This window comes from Pelodiscus sinensis, chromosome Z (assembly GCF_052426305.1).
Source record: "Pelodiscus sinensis isolate ZL-2025 chromosome Z, ASM5242630v1, whole genome shotgun sequence".
NCBI classification, from domain to species: domain Eukaryota; kingdom Metazoa; phylum Chordata; order Testudines; family Trionychidae; genus Pelodiscus; species Pelodiscus sinensis.
The window spans coordinates 5,666,296-5,684,769 of NC_143085.1; the positions used below are offsets into that span (position 1 = coordinate 5,666,296).

At 46.5% G+C, this 18,474-nt stretch overlaps 1 protein-coding gene across 6 annotated transcripts in view; it reads right to left on the bottom strand.

The window, feature by feature from the left end:
* The window catches only part of SFI1 (SFI1 centrin binding protein), a 69,952-nt gene that overhangs the window by 11,169 nt on the left and 40,309 nt on the right, over window positions 1–18,474 (bottom strand). For 5 of the 6 annotated variants that reach the window (XR_012895936.2, XM_075898028.2, XM_075898024.2 and 2 more), the window contains 9 exons: window positions 16,998–17,128; window positions 11,858–11,939; window positions 11,444–11,622; window positions 9,158–9,233; window positions 5,575–5,670; window positions 5,084–5,160; window positions 2,836–2,938; window positions 2,272–2,368; window positions 1,277–1,437 (listed from right to left, as the gene is read on the bottom strand). Coding sequence is in view for 5 of the 6 variants with exons in the window: in XM_075898028.2 (XP_075754143.2) it covers window positions 1,277–1,437; window positions 2,272–2,368; window positions 2,836–2,938; window positions 5,084–5,160; window positions 5,575–5,670; window positions 9,158–9,233; window positions 11,444–11,622; window positions 11,858–11,939; window positions 16,998–17,128 (1,002 nt within the window). In the remaining variant the exon portion in view is untranslated. The remainder of the gene's footprint in view (window positions 1–1,276; window positions 1,438–2,271; window positions 2,369–2,835; window positions 2,939–5,083; window positions 5,161–5,574; window positions 5,671–9,157; window positions 9,234–11,443; window positions 11,623–11,857; window positions 11,940–16,997; window positions 17,129–18,474) is intronic. The other variant, XM_075898029.2, reaches the window with a different exon arrangement.

An 18,474-nucleotide genomic window follows, 5' to 3' on the forward strand; every position in this document is an offset into this window, starting at 1 on the left:
GGGGATGCAGGAGTTTGGGGATGTAAGAGGCTCAGGACGGGGGTTCCATTGTATGATAGGCTCAGATTTGGGGTCAGGTGGTGCAGAATGCTGCAGTGAAATGGGGGTTTGGCCCCAATTGGGGGCTTGTTGGCCTGGCTTCATTTTGAAATAAAATATGTCACACTCAAAAGGTTTTAGCATTGTCTTTATTTATGAGAGGGGCGGGGAACCTGTTCTAAGTCAGGAGTCAGTGACCCACAGAAAAGTCAGTTGGGGCCACACAAGTGAGATGCAAAAAAAACCCCTCCAAAACCCCCAAGCCTCACTAATGCGGTCCCAACTGTGCTGGTGGGGGCAGGGGACAGGGTGCTAGATGGTGCTGAGAGAGGGTGCTGTTGGGGTTGGTGGCAGGATGCTGGCACAGGTGGCTGGGTGCTGGGGTCAGGTACATGGTCCTGCTGGGCACTGGGGTGGGTGGCAGGGTGCTGGGGCTAGGGCCAGGGCCATGGTGCTGCTGAGTGCTAGGGTGGATGGCAGGGGGCTGGGGACAGGGTGCTGGGGACAGTGTTGGTTGGGCAGGGGGAGGGGAGGAGATTTGGGCAGGGGACAGGGGCAGCTGGGACCAGTATCTGGCAATTCTGCAACACCTCTGGGTTCTGGGAAGTGTATAACTGCACTTCCCCGCCTCAAACAGCTGGCGTGAGCACTGCCTGAACATCAGGGGCTGTTGCACCCCAGGAACTTACTTCCACGATGCCTTCCTGTGCAGGGGGGGGGGGGGGAGAGAAGGGTGCAGGGAGTTCTAGGGCAGAGCGCGCTGCCTGCACAGTTGGAGCTGCGGAGCCCTGGATCTCCTGACCTCTCGCTCCCCCACCATGCAGAAAGGCCACAGAACTAAGTTGCCAGATGCCACAGCCCCAGCTGTTCAGGTAGCACGCACTGGCTCCCTCCCCGCTGTGGGTCACGTGGGATCACCCCTGTCCGACACCCCCCCTAGTATGCTGGCCAGGAGCAACTGTTCCCCTCTGTCCTCGCCTCGCTACGCCTCTGTTGCCAAGGAGGAACGGGAAACAAGCATGCTGTTTCTGTAAGAAGCTGGTTAGCCAGCGCTCTCTCTTTCAGAGGGGGGCAGGGAGTGCCGGCTCCTTGCGCAACCCCTACTTTTGCTTTGCAGAACCCCAGGGTTCCACGGAACACCAGTTGGGAAACACTGATCTAGAGGGACAGCTACTGCTGAGAGGGCTTTCTCCCTCAGACTAGAGCTTCCATGTCCATGATCCCTGCTCCTCCTTACCATCTTCCCTATGCACCGCCTATGAAACTGCTTCCATTTTGCCAGGCACTCTTGCAGCAGTTGCCTCTGGTGGTGTTGAGCTGCAGTGTTGAGCTGGACTCTCAGCACTAAAGACCTTGTGGTGAATTCCTTCCAGTGAAGAAATATAGCCCGTAAGCGCACTGTGAAGAGAAGACACATGAACCAAGGAACTGAAAAGATACCCATTTCTATCTCAGTCAAGAGCATCCAAGCCACCAGCTCTTCAGTTTCCAGGTTTGTAGGCCCTGAGAAATATTGTTAAACAACAGTATTTCACCTGGAAGGAAGGGTGCTCTTGCAGCGAAAGCACAGGATAGGGTGTCAAAAGACCTGCAATGTCTTTTCAGCTCTGCCAACAATTTCAGTTATAACCTCAGACAAGCAACTTGACTGTTCTGTGCCTCAGTTTCCTCACTTGGAAAAAGGGGATAATATCACCTCTCACCTACCTATAGGGGGAGCTATGACGTTAAGACACAAATGTATTAACTGTTTTGTAAGTCTTGGATGGGTATTAGTTACTTTTAACCAAGATTTTCCTGAACCTCTTGATATTTGTTTGGCCCTCATCACTGCTATTTAAGCCTCATAACAATTAATGGATTTTATCCTAACAAAATCCTTGCAAGCAGCAAGCGTTAGCCCTACTTTATAAATGAGGTACTGAGGGTACCATTTAATGACTGGCAGATTGTATTGCCCTATGCAGTAGTCCATCCCTCCTATCGTAGGAAGGATCTTGTAATTTGTAGTATGTTAGTCAATCCAAGACACCCATTATATTGCAAAAAATCCTGTAGAACAAAATCACTAACACACCATCCTCATCTCATCTATGAAGACCAAATGCAACTTCTCGCATTCACACAGTAACAAATTCGTGTCAGAATTCACGCAATGAAGCTAGCCACAGCTCTAACACAGTGACTAGCTCCTTTGGAGAGCACTTTACATTCTTCAGTCCCCAGGCTCACCCATATCCAAACACTTCCTGGCCTCCCTCAGAGCTGCTGCCTCCTGCTGACGGCAGTACACCCGCACACAGGTAGTGTCCCTCCACTGGAGAAGCACCTAGGGAGTTAGAGCAGAGAGACAGGATATAAACGGATACCTCAGTACTCTTTGGAGATTAGAGTGGAAGTCAAGTGCCCCACATCTTCACTACCACAAACACACCCTCTCACCCCATCACAGTCAACTGCTGCAGGTGTGGGAAAATCCTCCACTAATGGGAATTCCATACCCCACAGCAGAGTTCCCACAAGCAGCCATTCAACTGTGTGTCCAATTTGCATTTCTTGAAGGGGTCTTCCTCCCACAGCCAAAGCCGATATGCTATTCCCTTCTGAGAAATGGAATTGAATGTTGACTCCTCCACAGCCAGTGCCCCAGAGGCCCTGCTGAGATAGGCAGATACTCAGTGCAGGCTGTTCCTGAAGTTCTGCATCGTTCTTTGTAATGGCTGCAATGTACTACTGCTTGGACTAATTCTACTTCCTGGCTAAACACATACCCTATGTCCCCTCATCACATCCCACCTTCAAGAGAGTTGATCTCCTGTAGTGCTGTTCTGCCTGCACAGCTTTCTTTGCTTCACCCACAAGGGCAACAGTATTTTCTCTCCAGGTATTCAGCATCTGTCTAAGGACGAAGTGGGAAACAGAAACCTAGGGATCAAGAGTGATTTCACCACATACTTTTCCCCACTTCTTGGAAGCTGGCTTGGCCTTTGGCACCTTTCTATTCATGACAAGAACCCAAAAAAATTGCAGTATCCACACATCCACCTTCGTTTCTAGCGTTTTAAACAAAGCCAAGCACCTGACATCATGCCTCCAAGTGCAGTCAGGCACTTAAACAATTGCAAAATACAGCTCTCAGCTGGCACAAAAACCTAAAGTGACTGAAGTTAATGCAGGATGATCAATGCCCTTCCTGGTCCTGCCAGATTTAAGAAACAAGACAAAGTGCATCTGCTCCTCGAGCACTGAGACTAAGACCGTAGCAGAGTCCATTCACTGCAAGGGCAAGAGGTCGTTCGCTAACAATATGTTTATCAGGGACTGAACCTACATTTGTTCTGAGTTACGGCTCCAGCAGGTACCACAAAACCAGTTCTGCCACATGGAGAAGGCTTTGAAACAGAACAAAAGATGCTTTAGGAGAGTGGTTTATAACATAACGGGCACAGCCCCCCAGGGATTTCTTGATGCCAACTGGCACAGAGGGCTCTGCAGGGTTATGTGCACAATAGCTCACCAAAGCAGTGGCATGTGATGTCTCTACAGAGCACCAATAGCGCTCTGGTCATCGTCACTGCAAAATGTATGCAGAGACCACATTTGAGGTTGGAAGAGACCTTAAGAGATCTAGTTCAACCTCCTGCTCAAAGCAGGACCATCCCCAACTAAAGCAGAGTTACTTATCTAGTGAAAATTAGGTTCTTAAGATCTTGGAAGGCAAGTCACCAGGTGACATACTCTGAGATGTTCCTTAGTGGCAGGAGACAGCATACACTTATATCTGTCTGGTCATTTGTGTACCATATATCTGATGCTCCATGCCTACCTGCATACTGAGCCACAGGCAAAAGGAGAGAGACTGAAATCTACAAGAACAGAAATCTAACGATGAAAAACAATACAGGGAGGAGGGTGCCTTGTTTATGAATAAAGACAAAAGATGGGACTGGTTTGTGTCTGGGAATGGACAGGGATACAGCTGGTCCTTTCCTAGGAGATAAGCTAACAGCATGTGTCATGAGTGGAGGGTCTCAGCCAACCTGGCTGTAAGGCACTCAAGGATGAGCATTATTCTACAAGATGAGAGAACATCTGGTTAATTAAGTCTAAGCTCTAAAATATATCACAATTTTACTTCATACGTAATCATTTGTTTCCAGTACTTCTAATTACTATTATTTCAGTCCCTATGCTTCGTGAAATAACTTACACTTGATTTTACTATGCACGTATATAAATGCTAGTGTCAAGAGGAGCAGTGATTAGAGGTGAAACTGATAAACAGAGGTGTACTGTTTTGTTGGAAGCACCAATCTGAATACTGTGAGTATCCAATGCAACAGGAGCTGGATACACCAGGGAGACACTTGGGTCTGGTCTACACTAGACCAGGCAGGTCAGCTTAAGGTACGCCATCCAGCTATGCAAAATGCATAGTTGGATTCAGCTTAAGCAGATTCATAGTTGGATTCAGCTTAAGCAGAACTACTGCAGCCTCTACACTGTGGGAGGCTGAGAGCACACACGCCCATCTGCTTCCCTTACTCCTCACAGAATGAGGAGCACAGGATGCCAGCGAGGGCTGCCCTCGGCATGATGGGGGGGGAAGGTGTCTACACTAGACTTACTGAATCAAACACTAGATGATAGTCCTCCAGAGGGGCAATCTTCTCCAGAGTGTAGAGGTGCCCTTGGAGGCCTCAAGGACTGGAGAGAGACGTGGGCTGGTGGGGCTTAGAAAGGAGTGCTTGTCCATGGAGCTAACCTTTGGGAAGCACAGAAAAGGCTTCCAGATACTAAAGGCAGGTAGTAGCAAGGGGACTCACAACCCTGCGTATCCACAAGAAGGTCGTGGCCAGCATCAAGTCCAATGAGGATGTTACCATCCCTTCAGTTCGGCTGAGATGCAGACAGACAGTGAATCAGGGCGAGTTAGTTCCCAGTGTCATACACTCAGGGAATGTGCCAGTCAAGGAGGCCTCGGCCATGCTGACTGCACTGCAGCTGCTTTTTCCTAGAGCTGCACAGGGATGGGCAGGCTTACCGCAACAGCGCCCTCCTATGCGCGTCTTCCTTTTCAGCGCCCTGGCGCAGAACGCTCTGTATGTTTTGCTGGTAACTCTGCAAGAGAAGCAGTGCTGAAGTGAGACTCGGCACAGCTATTAGATAACCGTAGGAGAGGAGTTTTCTGGGGAACTCTCCAGAGCTGCTATTCAGGAGCAGATGCAAAAGCTGCCACCAGAGTTCAGCATTTCTCTTGTGGCTCACAACAGCAGCAATGATACACTAGTAACATGAGGTTTGTCACTGGCAGCTACCTACAGATCACATATACGCAGCTACACAAGCCAGGAGAGATCTCGGACCTGAGTACTATAGGAACACAGTGCTTCACCAAAGGAGCCTCTCCAGTAGTGACAGCAGCAGTAGGCCTCACTCACTATGTGGGCCCTAAAGCACTTAAGCAGATCTGACAATCCAGCCTCTGGGTAGAGGGTATAAACAACAGCCATGAAACAAACATAATCCTCCTACCTTCCAGGCAGCTAGGACTCTGCCCAGTAGTGAGTGCTGATAATGAATGTCTGCTTGCACCAATGTCTTCCACTTCTTAGACCGATGTTCCACATACTACAAGCAAAAAAGAAAAAAAAATCAGAGTGTGTGTAGGGGAAGGGGGGGGGGGGGGAGGAGAAAGACAAGACAAGTCACTCCCTAAGATTCCCAACCTCCAAGGAAGCATCACTTCCATAGAGCAGTGTGTCTTGCATGAACTGGGTACCAAATCAGGCTGCTGCCTCAATTTCCCCCTTCAGGTTCACAAACTGCCACCAAGCCTCTTGTCCAAGTTAAACACCACCCCTCCTTTTTGGGGGGCTCGTCTATTAAAACAATTCCAATGTCATCGGAACCTGGAACCACTCTGTCCCCTACTCAACAGTTTCTTCAGCTGCTCATTCCAAAACCCAGCTTCTGCTGCTATTTCCAGAAGTGTCCTCTCAAGACTGTGCCCACTACAGCTTCTGCCCCCTCTTTACTCTACAGGTCATTTCAGCCAGACATTTCCCTCTGGCCAATATGGAGAATCCTCCCCTTGCTCCATTTTCTCACTGTTCCTCTATAGATCTGCTGAGAGCACTTCCCCAATGGTCTCTCTTCCAGTTACCCTTGTATTGGGGATTCAAGCCTCAATTCACTCTCAGAACTCTGAGCTGAGCCAGGCAGAGCTCTACTCTCTGGAGAAACTTCCCCATGGCCTTTCCTAGCCCCTGATCTTCCTCTCTGTGGTGGAAAAGGATCTCATAGGAGCCACAAGCTGGTATCACATGATGCCAAGTCTTGTCACCCAAGCACCAAAGTACAACTAAATCTATTATGTGGGATCTGGTGACATAGCATACGTAGGGCAGAACTCCAATTCCAGCCCTCCTTCCATGATGAGCAAATACGTCTTCCAAGAGTAACAAGGGAACTGCACAGTATTCAGATACCAGAATTTCTTTACTAATCTAAGGATAATTTAGGGAAAAGAGACCAGCAATCAGATTGTTCAAAAGAAGGGATGTGCAGTGCTGACTGTTCCCCCTTGCATAAGGAAATCAGAGATTTCTTCATGGCTTGCTTTGGTACCAGAGATTATGGTAGTTCTAATGGGAAAGTTAAGACAACAGAAATGCAATCCTGCCTATGACCCCCCCGCAAAACAGGTATATAGTCCTGCTCCTCCAACCACTCGATCAGCAAAATCTTTATCTCCTAGGAAAAGGCAATAATCCCTCAGGCTGATATTCCGAATAGCATCTGACCCTCCTTGTGAAATACCAGCCCCAAGCGAGGCTGAAATTTTCTCGCGGTCTCAGTTAGCTGCTTCATATAAAGTGGCAGGATAAGATAAAATAGTAGGATAATCTAAATGAACCCACCAGTCATTTCCCTCAGCACTGGCCTGGTTCCCCTGACTTTCTTGCTTTGCATAGAGCAACATGTTGCAATGTGTTTACCAAGGAATGCCACTCCAAACCCAGCAATTCTGTTGGCACCAAAAGCTTTGGTGGCACTACCTGACTGCCAGTGATGGATGTTAAATGAATACGCAATCAGTCCAGGTGGCACTTGATTTGCAAGGAGACTATGAGCTTTTAGGATTTGCCATGATGATGGCGGCACCCCTACTCAGTGTACCTGGAGCATGCTGGGTTGCTATTTCCCAGCCAGCAGCGTGCATGGTCTAGAATGGATGTAGGAGCATGGGAGCACTCGGCTCCTATACAGGGAACACCAGGCTCCCCTTGAAGGAACAGTCTTTACTGGGGACAGATTGGTTAAAACTTTTTTTTTGCTACTATCCAATTCGCAAGAGATGTTACAAATTGAAGGAGGTCTGTTCTGGAACCGGTCCGGTTCAATATCTTCATCAACAATTTAAATGAGAGCATAGAGAGTATGCTTATTATGTTTGCATATGATACCAAGCTGGGAGGAGTGGCAAGTGCTTTGGAGGATAGGCTCATAATTCAAAATGATCTGGATGAACTGGAGAAATGGTCTGCGGGAAACAGGATGAAGTTTAATAAGGACAAATGAAAAGTGCTTCACTTAGGAAGGAACAATCCATTTCACACATACAGAATGGGAAGTGATGGTCTAGAAAGGAGTCCTGCAGAAAGGGATCTAGGGGTCATAGTGGACCTCAAGCTAAATATGAGCCAGCAGTGTGACGCTGTTGCAAAAAAACAAACCAAAAAACCACACCACACACAATCCTGGGATGCATGAACAGGAGTGTTGCCAGCAAGATACGAGAAGTCATTCTTCCACTCTCCTCTGCGCTGATTAGGCCTCAACCGGAGTATGTGTCCAGTTCTGGGCAACACATTTCAAGAAAGATTTGGAGAAGTTCCAGAGAAGGGCAACAAGAACGATTATAAGTCTAGAAAACATGAGCTATAAGGGAAGACTGAAAGAACTGGGCTTGTTTACTTTGGAAAGGAGAAGACTGAGAGGGGGACGTGATAGTAGTTTTCAGGTATCTAAAAGGGTGTCACAGGGAGGAGGGGAAAAATTATTCTCCTTAGCCTCAGATGATAGGACAAGAAGCAATGGGCTTAAATTGCAGCAAAGGGGGGGTTAGGCTGCACATCGGGAAAAACTTCCTACCTGTCAGGGTGGTTAAGCAGTGGAATAAATTGTGTGGGGAGGTTGTGGAATCTCCATCACTGGAGATATTTATTGAAGAGTGGGTTACACAGACATCTGTCAGGGATGATCTAGATCAGTGGTTCCCAAACTTTTCGGCATCTCGCCCCCTTTTTGATTTTTGAGAAACCCTCACGCCCCAGCCCAGCCCCAATAGCAGCAAAACTTGTTGAGCAAAACTTAGGGGGCGGATTGACGGAGGGGGATGGGTCACCCCGTGCCCCCCCTGGAATTTCTTCATGTCCCCCCCGGGGGGGGCACACCCCCCAGTTTGGGAACCCATGATCTAGATGGTGCATAGTCCTGCCATGAGAGCAGGGGACTGGACTCAACCTCTCAAAGTCCCTTCCAATACTATGATTCTAAGGTTGCCAGCAGGTTCTGTGAACTGGGAATAATGTTTCATGCAGGTGCCAATTATGGAGCTAAAGATTGGTACAAAACTTAACTGTCTTATTTCCAAAAAGGGTTATTTAATGGAAACCTTCCTGAGAACAGAAACAACTATGTGGTATTTCCCAGCAGTTCCCCTCAGGGTCCAGAGTACGCAAGTGATGCTCCGAGAAGCACAGAGAGTGTAATGGTGGGGGAAGCACGCACGCACACAAACTGTCCCAGAACCACTGACTGGATAACCCCTCCACTGAGCCGCAGTCCTGCCATCCCACCCCAGATAACATTCTGTGATCAGGAGAGCCGTGTCGGACAAAGAACTCCCTCTCACCTCCTCACAGTAATCCTATGCCTCCCTTATTGCAGTGTTTTACCCCTCTTTGAAAGGAACAGTGTCTGGTTAGGACAGCCCAAGGTTAACCAGTATGATGAGTATACAGTGTTTTAGTTAAGCAGCTACATGATAAGCACAAGTAATCTATATGTAGAGAGTTCTGCATCCTCCTCTGTTATCTGCTCAGATTCTTACCTTTCTCCACTTGCTCCAAGACCACTGCAGGCGCTTTGAATAATGAAACCTTGCAGCCTTCATCTCTTTGGCCCTCCTAAAGGAAAAAAGAGACTAGACAGTTCTCTTACTGATCTAGGCATATTGTGCTTCTCTAGCATGAGGCCTGACTCCACATTTGCAATTATGCTGGGAAAGTAATATTAAATATGTAAACACTAGCACATTTACATGGGGTTGCTTGAGTCCTTAATTTTTTTTAAATAAAAGGAAAATGTACATGATTTAAATGATTGTATTTTTCAAAAATAGTGTTATTTGTATGACGTTAATTTTTTATTATGGCTTTTGTAAAAAGGGGATTGTTAAAATGTTTCCATTTAATTATTTTTAGTAATTTTTTTAAATGGGAATTCCATCAAGTTTATTTTAATGCATCCCTATAAACTGCTATGTTTATCATCATTTGCTTTGTTTTAACAAAAAGGGGCTGTAGTCAATGTGGTTTACAAAACATTTTCTTCTAATTTACAAATCTTAAGCATTGCTTTAGCTGTGCCAAAACAGAGCACTACTCCAAAACTCTCCATTTTATCTCTTTTCTGTAAGGTTTACTGAGAAGCAATCCTATCACAGGTCCATCCTATTTTTCTGGTTCCTCTTGGTTCAGTCCTTAAAGGTCTTATGGGTACTGTCATATCATAATCCCCCAGGGGACCTCAGAGCAGGACGTTGTGATACATGGTACCTATAAGGAAATTTAAATGTGGGGTGGAGTATGGGGGCTCAAGAGGGGGTTGAGGAGTGTTGGGATGTGGGAGGGCCTCAGGGCAGAGAATGTGGATTTGGGAGATGCAGGAATCAGGGCAGAGGTTGGTGTGTATGGTGGATGCAGGAATCAGGGAGTGAGGAAGGGCTCAGGGCATGGAACTAGGGGATGCAGGAGTCAGGGCTGGAGGAATGATGAGGGGCTCAGGGCAGGGGGCAGGAGGGTAAGAGAGGTCAAGGTTGGGGGTTAGGAGAAGCTACGGGTAGCCACAGGGGAGGTGGGGAGCCTAACCTCTCCCTCAGATTCATACCAGGGCTGTGTGCTCTTCTCTTTCCTGTCCCTGTCCAGGAGCGAGACTAATGCACAGCTCATCTGCCCCCTGTACTCCCCAGCCAGAGTGAGGAATACAGAAAACTGTGCACTCTTCCCTTGCTCCCTGAAGGGGAACAGCCTGAAACGTCCCCATACAAATGTATGTATGGGCGCTTCAGCCCCGCCCACCCCCCCACCCTCACTAAGGGCACCTAGAGAGTGGGAGGCTTGGGGCTGGGACAGTTCTGAACTTGGGGGGAGGAGGGGGAGAACAAGCCCCCAACCAACCCCTTTCATCTGCTCGGAGATTCTGTCTCTTTTCTGTGTGGTTTTATGATAAGCAATCCCATTACAGGCATAGCCCATTGTTCTAGCACAGCCAAGCCCTGACCTTACTAAGTTACAAGAGAAGGCTGCCTACCAAATTCAGTGGACCTAACTCTTATAGTTTAGGACAGGACAGGCAAGATATGGCCTGCAGCCACATCTGCCCTGCCAAAACTTTTGATCTGGCCCTCGACTGCCCCACAGCACAGAGCAATGCTGATCAAAGTGGCTAGCTGCTCCATGTTGCTCTGTGCTATGGGGAATGAGGGGAAGGCTTCAGCATGCAGCCCCAAGCCCCACCAAAATCTCTCAGTTCCTATAGCCGGAAACTGCCTAATGGGAGCTAAGAGATTTTGCTGGGGGTGAGGCCACAGCATAATTTTTCAGCTCCCATTGGCTGGTTTCTGACCAATAAGAGCTGAGAGAGTATGCTGAGGGCAGGAGCAGTTGTGAAGCCTCTCCCACCCTCCCCCATTCCTACAGTGCAGAGCCACATGCCCAGCCAGCCAGCGGTCTGGGGCTTCTGGGGGAGGGGGGTCGGAGGGAAGAGGGAGGGAAGGACAGCCTGCCTGAGAGGTATGCACCTCCCAAGCCAGAGCCTGCCTCTAGCACCCCAGCCCCACTCCTTCCCCTCCCTCTCCCCCCCCCCGCATGCTTCCTAAATCCTCCCCCAGGCCAGAATCCTTCTCCTACATCCATACTGCCCACCCCTGGTTTAGGAGAAATTCTTGAACAGACACAGACAGACAAACTCTCTATACTATATACTAGAATTGGGATGTACTAACAGTTTCTAACACACATGAGGAGTCAGTGTTGGTATTAATCAAACTTGTTTGCGAAAGAGACCGATTCGGACATTGAATCAAGATCAGTCTCCCTTTCAAGCTGCCTCTTACTCTGATCTTATCTCCTGAATGTTTTTCTTCCAGAGATGAAAAGTGTTCCACAGCAGTAGGTGGCAGTAATGATCACGGGCAAGAGCCATGCCCTCTTGCTCCTCCAAACAGACCACTGTTCTCCTGCGCCAGGAGCCCCAGAAACGAACTAACACCTGCTGCTCACAGTGGTGAACGGCCTGCAACGGATAGGAGAAAACTGGTGAACTCATGATATAAGTTGTAATAAGCAGCAGGGAAAGCTTCCTCAGAGCAAGTGATGGGCACCAGAAATTGTCTCATATGGGCCCCAACCAAACAAGTGGAATACCAAAGGGTGCACGCCCATCTTGTGTTGCTCATGTTCACAGGAAGTGATCAGGAAACCATTCAATCTACCCCTTGGCAAGGCTGAAAGGGAAGTGCTGCATTTACCACTAGCTCTCTCCTCCGGTTCTCCTGCTGCTCACATGCACTCAGCCACCACGTGTCAAATACCTGTCTCATCAACAATACCCTGCAAGCAAGAATGAAGAACATCAGTGGAACCAATTAACTCTTTCAGACAGGTCAGGGACTGATGGAATTCAAATTATGACAATGCCAGTCTGTCCAGATTGAAATCATGTGTTATGCGGCTACTTTGATTTTATAGCACCAGGCTAGACTGCTTTAGGACTCACCTATACCTCTTTATCCTATGTTTTTAAAAAAAAGTTAGCTACACACAGAAGTATACCGTCCATTCCAATGCTGCTTGAAATCTCACTTAGACTACTGGATATTGAGAACATTCCTCCTCCTGCTGAATTTGCTACAATTTCTTACTTCCACCCACAGTATTCCACAGATTATTCTAATTTCCAGTCACCTTAACAATGTATCTGAAAGCAAATGATACAATCTAACCCCATGAAACTTCTTCAAAAGCTTTAGACTCAATCCTGCCACCTCAACAGACAGACAAATCATGCCCTGTGATTTGTCATGTTTAGAGACAGGTTCAACAACTTTGTTTTAGTTACAAATTTAGCAAATGCTGTAAAATGGACTTGCAGAAAAGTATCAAGACACAAAACTTACAGGAGAATGAACTTAGCAGAGTTGTCTAAGTACTGGACCAAATGGCCTCCTGTTCTATTCATTCCTTAGCCAGTGCCTCACTACGAAACCTTGAGCAAGTTATTTAATCTGGTTGCCTCAGTTTCTTCTCCTGTAAAATGGAATAATAGACTTGCCTACCTCCCTCACAATAGTATCAGTGGGTGTGTTTGTGAAGTGCTTGAAAATGTAAAGCAGTGATTTCAAAATGTGGGTCTTGAGGGTTGCAGATGATACTAAGTTGGGAGGGGATGCAAGTGCTTTGGAGGATAGGCTCATAATTCAAAATGATCTGGACAAACCGGAGAAATGGTCTGAGGTAAATAGGATGAAATTCAATAAGGACAAATGCAAAGTACTCTGCTTAGCAAGGAACAATTAGTTTCACACATACAGATTGGGAAGTGATTGTACTGCTGAAAGGGATCTAAAGTTATAGTGGACCACAAGTTAAATATGAGGTCAACAGTGTGAAACTGTTGCAAGAAAAGCAAACATGATTCTGGAGTACATTAACAGGAGTGTTATAAGGAAGATATGAGAAGCAATTCTTCCACTCTAATTAGGTCTCAGCTGTGGTATTCTGGGCACCACATTTCAGGAGAGATGTGGAGAAATTGGAGAAGGTCCAGAGAAGAGCAACAAAAATGACTAACGCTCTAGAAAATGCAACACAAGAGGGAACACTGAAAGAACTGGGTTTGTTCAGTTTGGAAGAGAGTAGACTGAGAAGAGACAAGATAGCAGCTTTCAAATACCTAAAAGGGTGCTACAAGAAGGAGGCAGAAAAATTATTCTCTTTAATGTTTTATGATAGGACAAGAAGCAATGGACTTACACTGCACCAAGGGAGATTTAGGTTGGACATTAAGAAAAACTCACTCACTGTCAGGGTGGTTAAACACTGGAGTAAATTGCCTAGGGAGGTTGTGGAATCACCATCCCTGGAGATATTTAAGAGCAAGTTAGACATCTGTCAGGACTTGGTCCTGCCACGAGGGGAGGAGAATGGGCTCAATGACCTTTTGAGGGCCCTTCCAGTTCTAGTGTTTTATGATTCTGTAGTAAGGTTCAGCCTACTGTTGTGCTGGAGGGTGTTGCCAGCTGTCACAGGGGCAAGCAATCACAGACCTTGTTGAAACTGATGGTCATGCTGCCCACCAGTTTCTCTGCTCATTCAGAGTAAATGGAAGTAGTACATAAGATCTTCAAGGAGCAGGAAACAGAAGATGCCACCTAAGGTCCTGGAGAGTACAGGAAGGTCAAAGCAATAACTCAAAGCAATAACTTATAAATAACCGTCTGCGGGGAAGGAGCAGCACCCCCACTGGGACCCCTGAGGACAGGGGCTGCTTCACAGCAGCGTCCCCTCTCACACCTCCGGCTGCCTCTCAGAGGCAGGGGGGTAGGTGGCACTTCTGCTTTTGAAATGTACAAGCGCCCAGAAGGAGTCCTCCTGGGCTCCTGTACATTTCAAAAGCGAAAGTGCCTTCAATGGGAACAGCCCCAGCCTCCCCTGCCCCCACCCCCACTCATGTGGACAGTTTCCCCCGCACTAGCATCTGCTCCCCACCCCGCTGCCTCTCTCTGATAGGAGGAGGGCGGGCGACTAGTCAAGTCACTACTCGACTATCCACTAAACATTTCCTTATTGGATAGTCCAACTAGTCATTAACATCCCTAACTCTTCTGGAAGCAGAGGCATAAACCACGTATCAGCTGCTTTGTGCAATAACCAATTTGCCTATAATCAACTCATTCAGCCTCCTGAGCTAGAAAAATAAGGGCTTTGGGCATGCTCTTTATCTTGATCTCCAGCACACCACAATTGCAATCCAACCTAGCCAAAACCAACTCCTCTAGTTGCTTTCAGAAGAGCAGCTGCCCTCAAAACTCAATCTAAGCCTACATGCATCTCTTCTAAAAAGCAAGACATCTTCTAACAGTACCATGGCTCTCCTGTGTCTTGTTTTTAATCTGTGCAGCCTGACTTCTGATGGCAGAAATTTATCAACCTAGGACATAATCATTTCTAGACTATACAAAAAATTGAAGAGCCAGGTGGGAACAGGGACCAGATATGCTGGAAAGAAAGTGTTTTCTTCTTTCTTAAGGAAAAAATGCTTCCCAGGAAGGCAGACACTGTAGAAATCTAGGTCTGGACACTGCCGATCTGTGGAGAAGCTGTGCTTTGTCATGTACTTTCTAATCAGAAAGCTGGAACAACACTTAAGTTTAGTTGCATCTCACTCCAGCCACTCAGCCAGGGCGGAATTCAAGTAAATCACAAGAGTCCACATAAATTCTTTTAAAATCTCTAAAGAGTAATATACTCAGCTTTTCCCCCTATCATTGCAGAAGTGAAAAGATGCTAATGAGAATATAAAATGGTACATTTGTTTAGTGCAACACACTGTACAAACCATTAACCAACCACAACACCCAGTGAAGTAGCCTAGTGATTTCATTATCCCTGTTTCACAGGTAGGGAAACAGAGGTTAGTGGCCTAATTTTCAGAGGTCTCAACTTCTGTTTATTTTAGTGAAAGATGGGAGTGCTAAGCTCCTCTGGAGAAGGAACGTCATTAGTGACTTGTCAAGGCAACAAACAATGCAAGAATTTCTCTGTACAGAAACTGGAACCAGAATAACTACATTGGTTAGAGTTTAATTATTTTAATGCAAGTCTGCAGTTAGATACTTATTTCGCATTTAGAGCGCATTTCACTGCAACCAACATTGACTTTTACTCATTTAAGTTATACATTTGGGACTTGTCTATACACACATGCTGTTCTAGTTTAACAAACTGTGATGGCATTTAGTTATGAGTACAAACTTGCATGGACACAGAACTAGCTTAAACTTGGCTTATACCAATTTAGCTTGCTTATGATAAATACAGCCCTTGGAAAAGGACAGGATCAAACTGAAATGAAGTAAAGCTTTAAACCAATGCAGAGTGCCATGCACACAATTTTATCACAGTAAACAAAGATGTGAATTGTAACCAATGCGATTCCAGGTGCAGTGGTTCTTTACATGCAGACAAGCTCCAAGTCAGTATCAGAGCCAAAATGAAACATCATGGATTCCTGCCTCTGTCCCATCTGAATTCATTAGGTCACATTACCACAAAATTTCAGCCAAATTCTGTTATCCAAAGTAATATAACTGTTTCTGCAAGGGACTCTATGCATTCCAACTTGTGGGATACAATAACCCCTGGTATCAATATCAAAGGGAACAGCATAAGGGAATGCACAAGGCAGCTACTGATGAACAAGAGAACATAAGAACAGCCACAGGGTCAGACTAATGGTCCATCTAGCCCAGTAACCTGTCCTGGGACAGTGGCCAATGCCAGATGCTAGAGAGAGAATGAATAGAAGCAGCAAGTGATTGATCCCTTGTTTGCCCATTTCCAACTTCTGGAAAGGTACCCCATCCCTGCCCATCCTGGCTAATAGCCTTTGATGGGCCTATCATCCATGAATTTATCTAGTTGTTTTTTGAATTTCATCTGCCATTTTGTTGCCAAGTCATCCAGTTTTCACTCTTTTTGTAGTTCTTCACAATCTTCCAGCGAAGTTTGTATCATCTGCAAATTTTGCCACCTGTTTACCCCCTTTTCCACTATGGCCACTATTATAAAGCAGTCTGGCTATATTCACCTTTTGGAGCAGATTTGTGCTCTACTTAGGACTAAAATAAAAAATTGCATCTCCTCTTGTGGGTTCCAGGACTAGCTGTAGCAGAAATGTAAGGAATCAAAAAACTTTATCTGTGCATCTGTGTCACTTTATCTGTGATACTTTATCCTGAGGTGACATGTACCCAACTCAATATAAGCATAATTGAAATCCCCCATCATCATTGAGGTTTTTTAAAATTTTAATAGCCTCTCCCATCTCCCTAAGAATTTATTTAACTCATTAACATCATCCTGGTCAGGTGGTCGGAAATATATCCTTCCTGTTAGTCTTATGATTATTATTATTTTATTATTAGAGCATGACAGGTCCCAGTAAGTAATATTATCTTTTTATTAGGTGACCTAAGAGGATTTTACAATAGAATCATAGAATACTAGAACTGCAAGGGACCTCAAAAGATCAAATCGAGTACCCTGCCCTCATGGCAGGACCAAGCACTGTGTAGATCATCCCTGATGTCTGTCTAACCTGCTCTCAAAACCTTCAGAGATGGAAATTCCACAACTTTCCTAGGCAATTTATTCCAGTGTTTAACCACCCTGACAGGGAGTTTTTCCGGAAGTCCAACCTAAACCTCCCTTGCTGCAATTTAAGTCCATTGCTTCTTGTCCTATCCTCAGAGGCCAAGGAGAACAATTTTTCTCCCTCTTTGTAACCCTCTTTTAAACATTTTTGTCCATTAGTTACATGACACTGGTTGCTGCGGTCCAATGTGCATACTCTTTTTAAAGTCAGTCCAAAAGAACAATCCATTGTACCTATGAAAGCAAGATGCTGTTTCCTTCATCACTCTCCAGCAGTGCTGATGGTTCTTAAACCTCTTCCAAGCTTGGAAGATGACAGGCAAGATCACTCTTCCATAATGAGTGTCAGCTTCGGCATACTGCATCTATATAGCAAATGACAGACTTGGTTTCATTTTAGAATAGTGTTTCCCTTTCCCAATGGACTACCACAGCAAGTGTTATGGCAGCTAGTTTCTCTAATCCACACCTCTCAGGGAAGGAAGTAGAAAAGCAATTCCACTCAACTAACTCAACAGTTCCAGCTGATTCTGGAGGCTGTGCTGAGAACAAAGTAATATTTCATAACACAGCTTACAATGTTGGCACTACTAGAAACTTGGGGGCAGGCAAATTATGACCCACAGGCCACATTCAGCTTGCTAAGCCACCACATCTGGCATGCAGCTCAGCATAAGCCTCAGCCAGGGTCTCTGCCTGCCCCACCCCTGTGCACAGTGCTCAGAGCAGCCAGTTGTGGGGGGCCATGTGCTTCTGTGAGTACTGCGAGCCTGGGGAGAGGGCAGGGGGGAGGCTTTCATACAGTGCTCCTGTCCCCAGCACAATCTTGCAGCTCCCATTGTTTGGGGAAGTACCCCTTCCCTCCTTCTCCCAGGTTCCCAGCATTCAAAGAAGCACATAGTCCCCACATCAGCAGTGTGGGGGTGGGGCAGGGAGCCTGTTTAAGGAACCTGTTAGGCTGCTAGCCAGGAGGCATTTAGGTAAGTGTCTCCTGGCCACAGCATGCCTCTGACACCCCACCTCTCTCTGCTCCCTTTTTCACCCCTACTCCACATAATCCAAACCCTCTGTACCACCTAATGTAACCCAAATCCCCTCCCAGACTCTACACCACTTCCTACACCGCTCCTTTAGATTACAACTCCCTCCCAGACCTTGCATCCCAATCTCCTACCCCCAGTCACAATTCAAATCCTTGGACCCCCTCCAGCACCTTTGTCCTAGGTCACAAATCCCTCTCAGACCCTGCACCCCCTCCCTCCCAAACTCCTTCTGCAGGTCGGAATCCTCTTCTGCACCCATACCTCTTCCCAGACCCTGCACCCTTTCCTCTACCTCAGTCCCCTGCCCAGACACAATCTTCTCCTCCATCCAAACACCCTCCCAGACCCACAACTCCTCCTGCATCCCTTACCTCCAACTCCCTTCTGCACTCAACCTCCATCCCAAACCTCATGAGAGAGTGCTGCCCTGACCATCTACCAAAATCTTGGCATAACCCCCACATCAAAAACACTGCTCATCCCTTAACTAAATAATAATAGTAATAATGATAATAAATTAATAAGGGCTTCCTCCTTTCCAGAAATGCCAGCACCAACATTAACATTCTTTGGTTCCCAGAGAAGGGCTCTGTTTGGGTGATGTACAACTCTTTATAACCAGCTACAGGACATGGGGATTTTATCCTGTGAACTTACTGCACCACGGA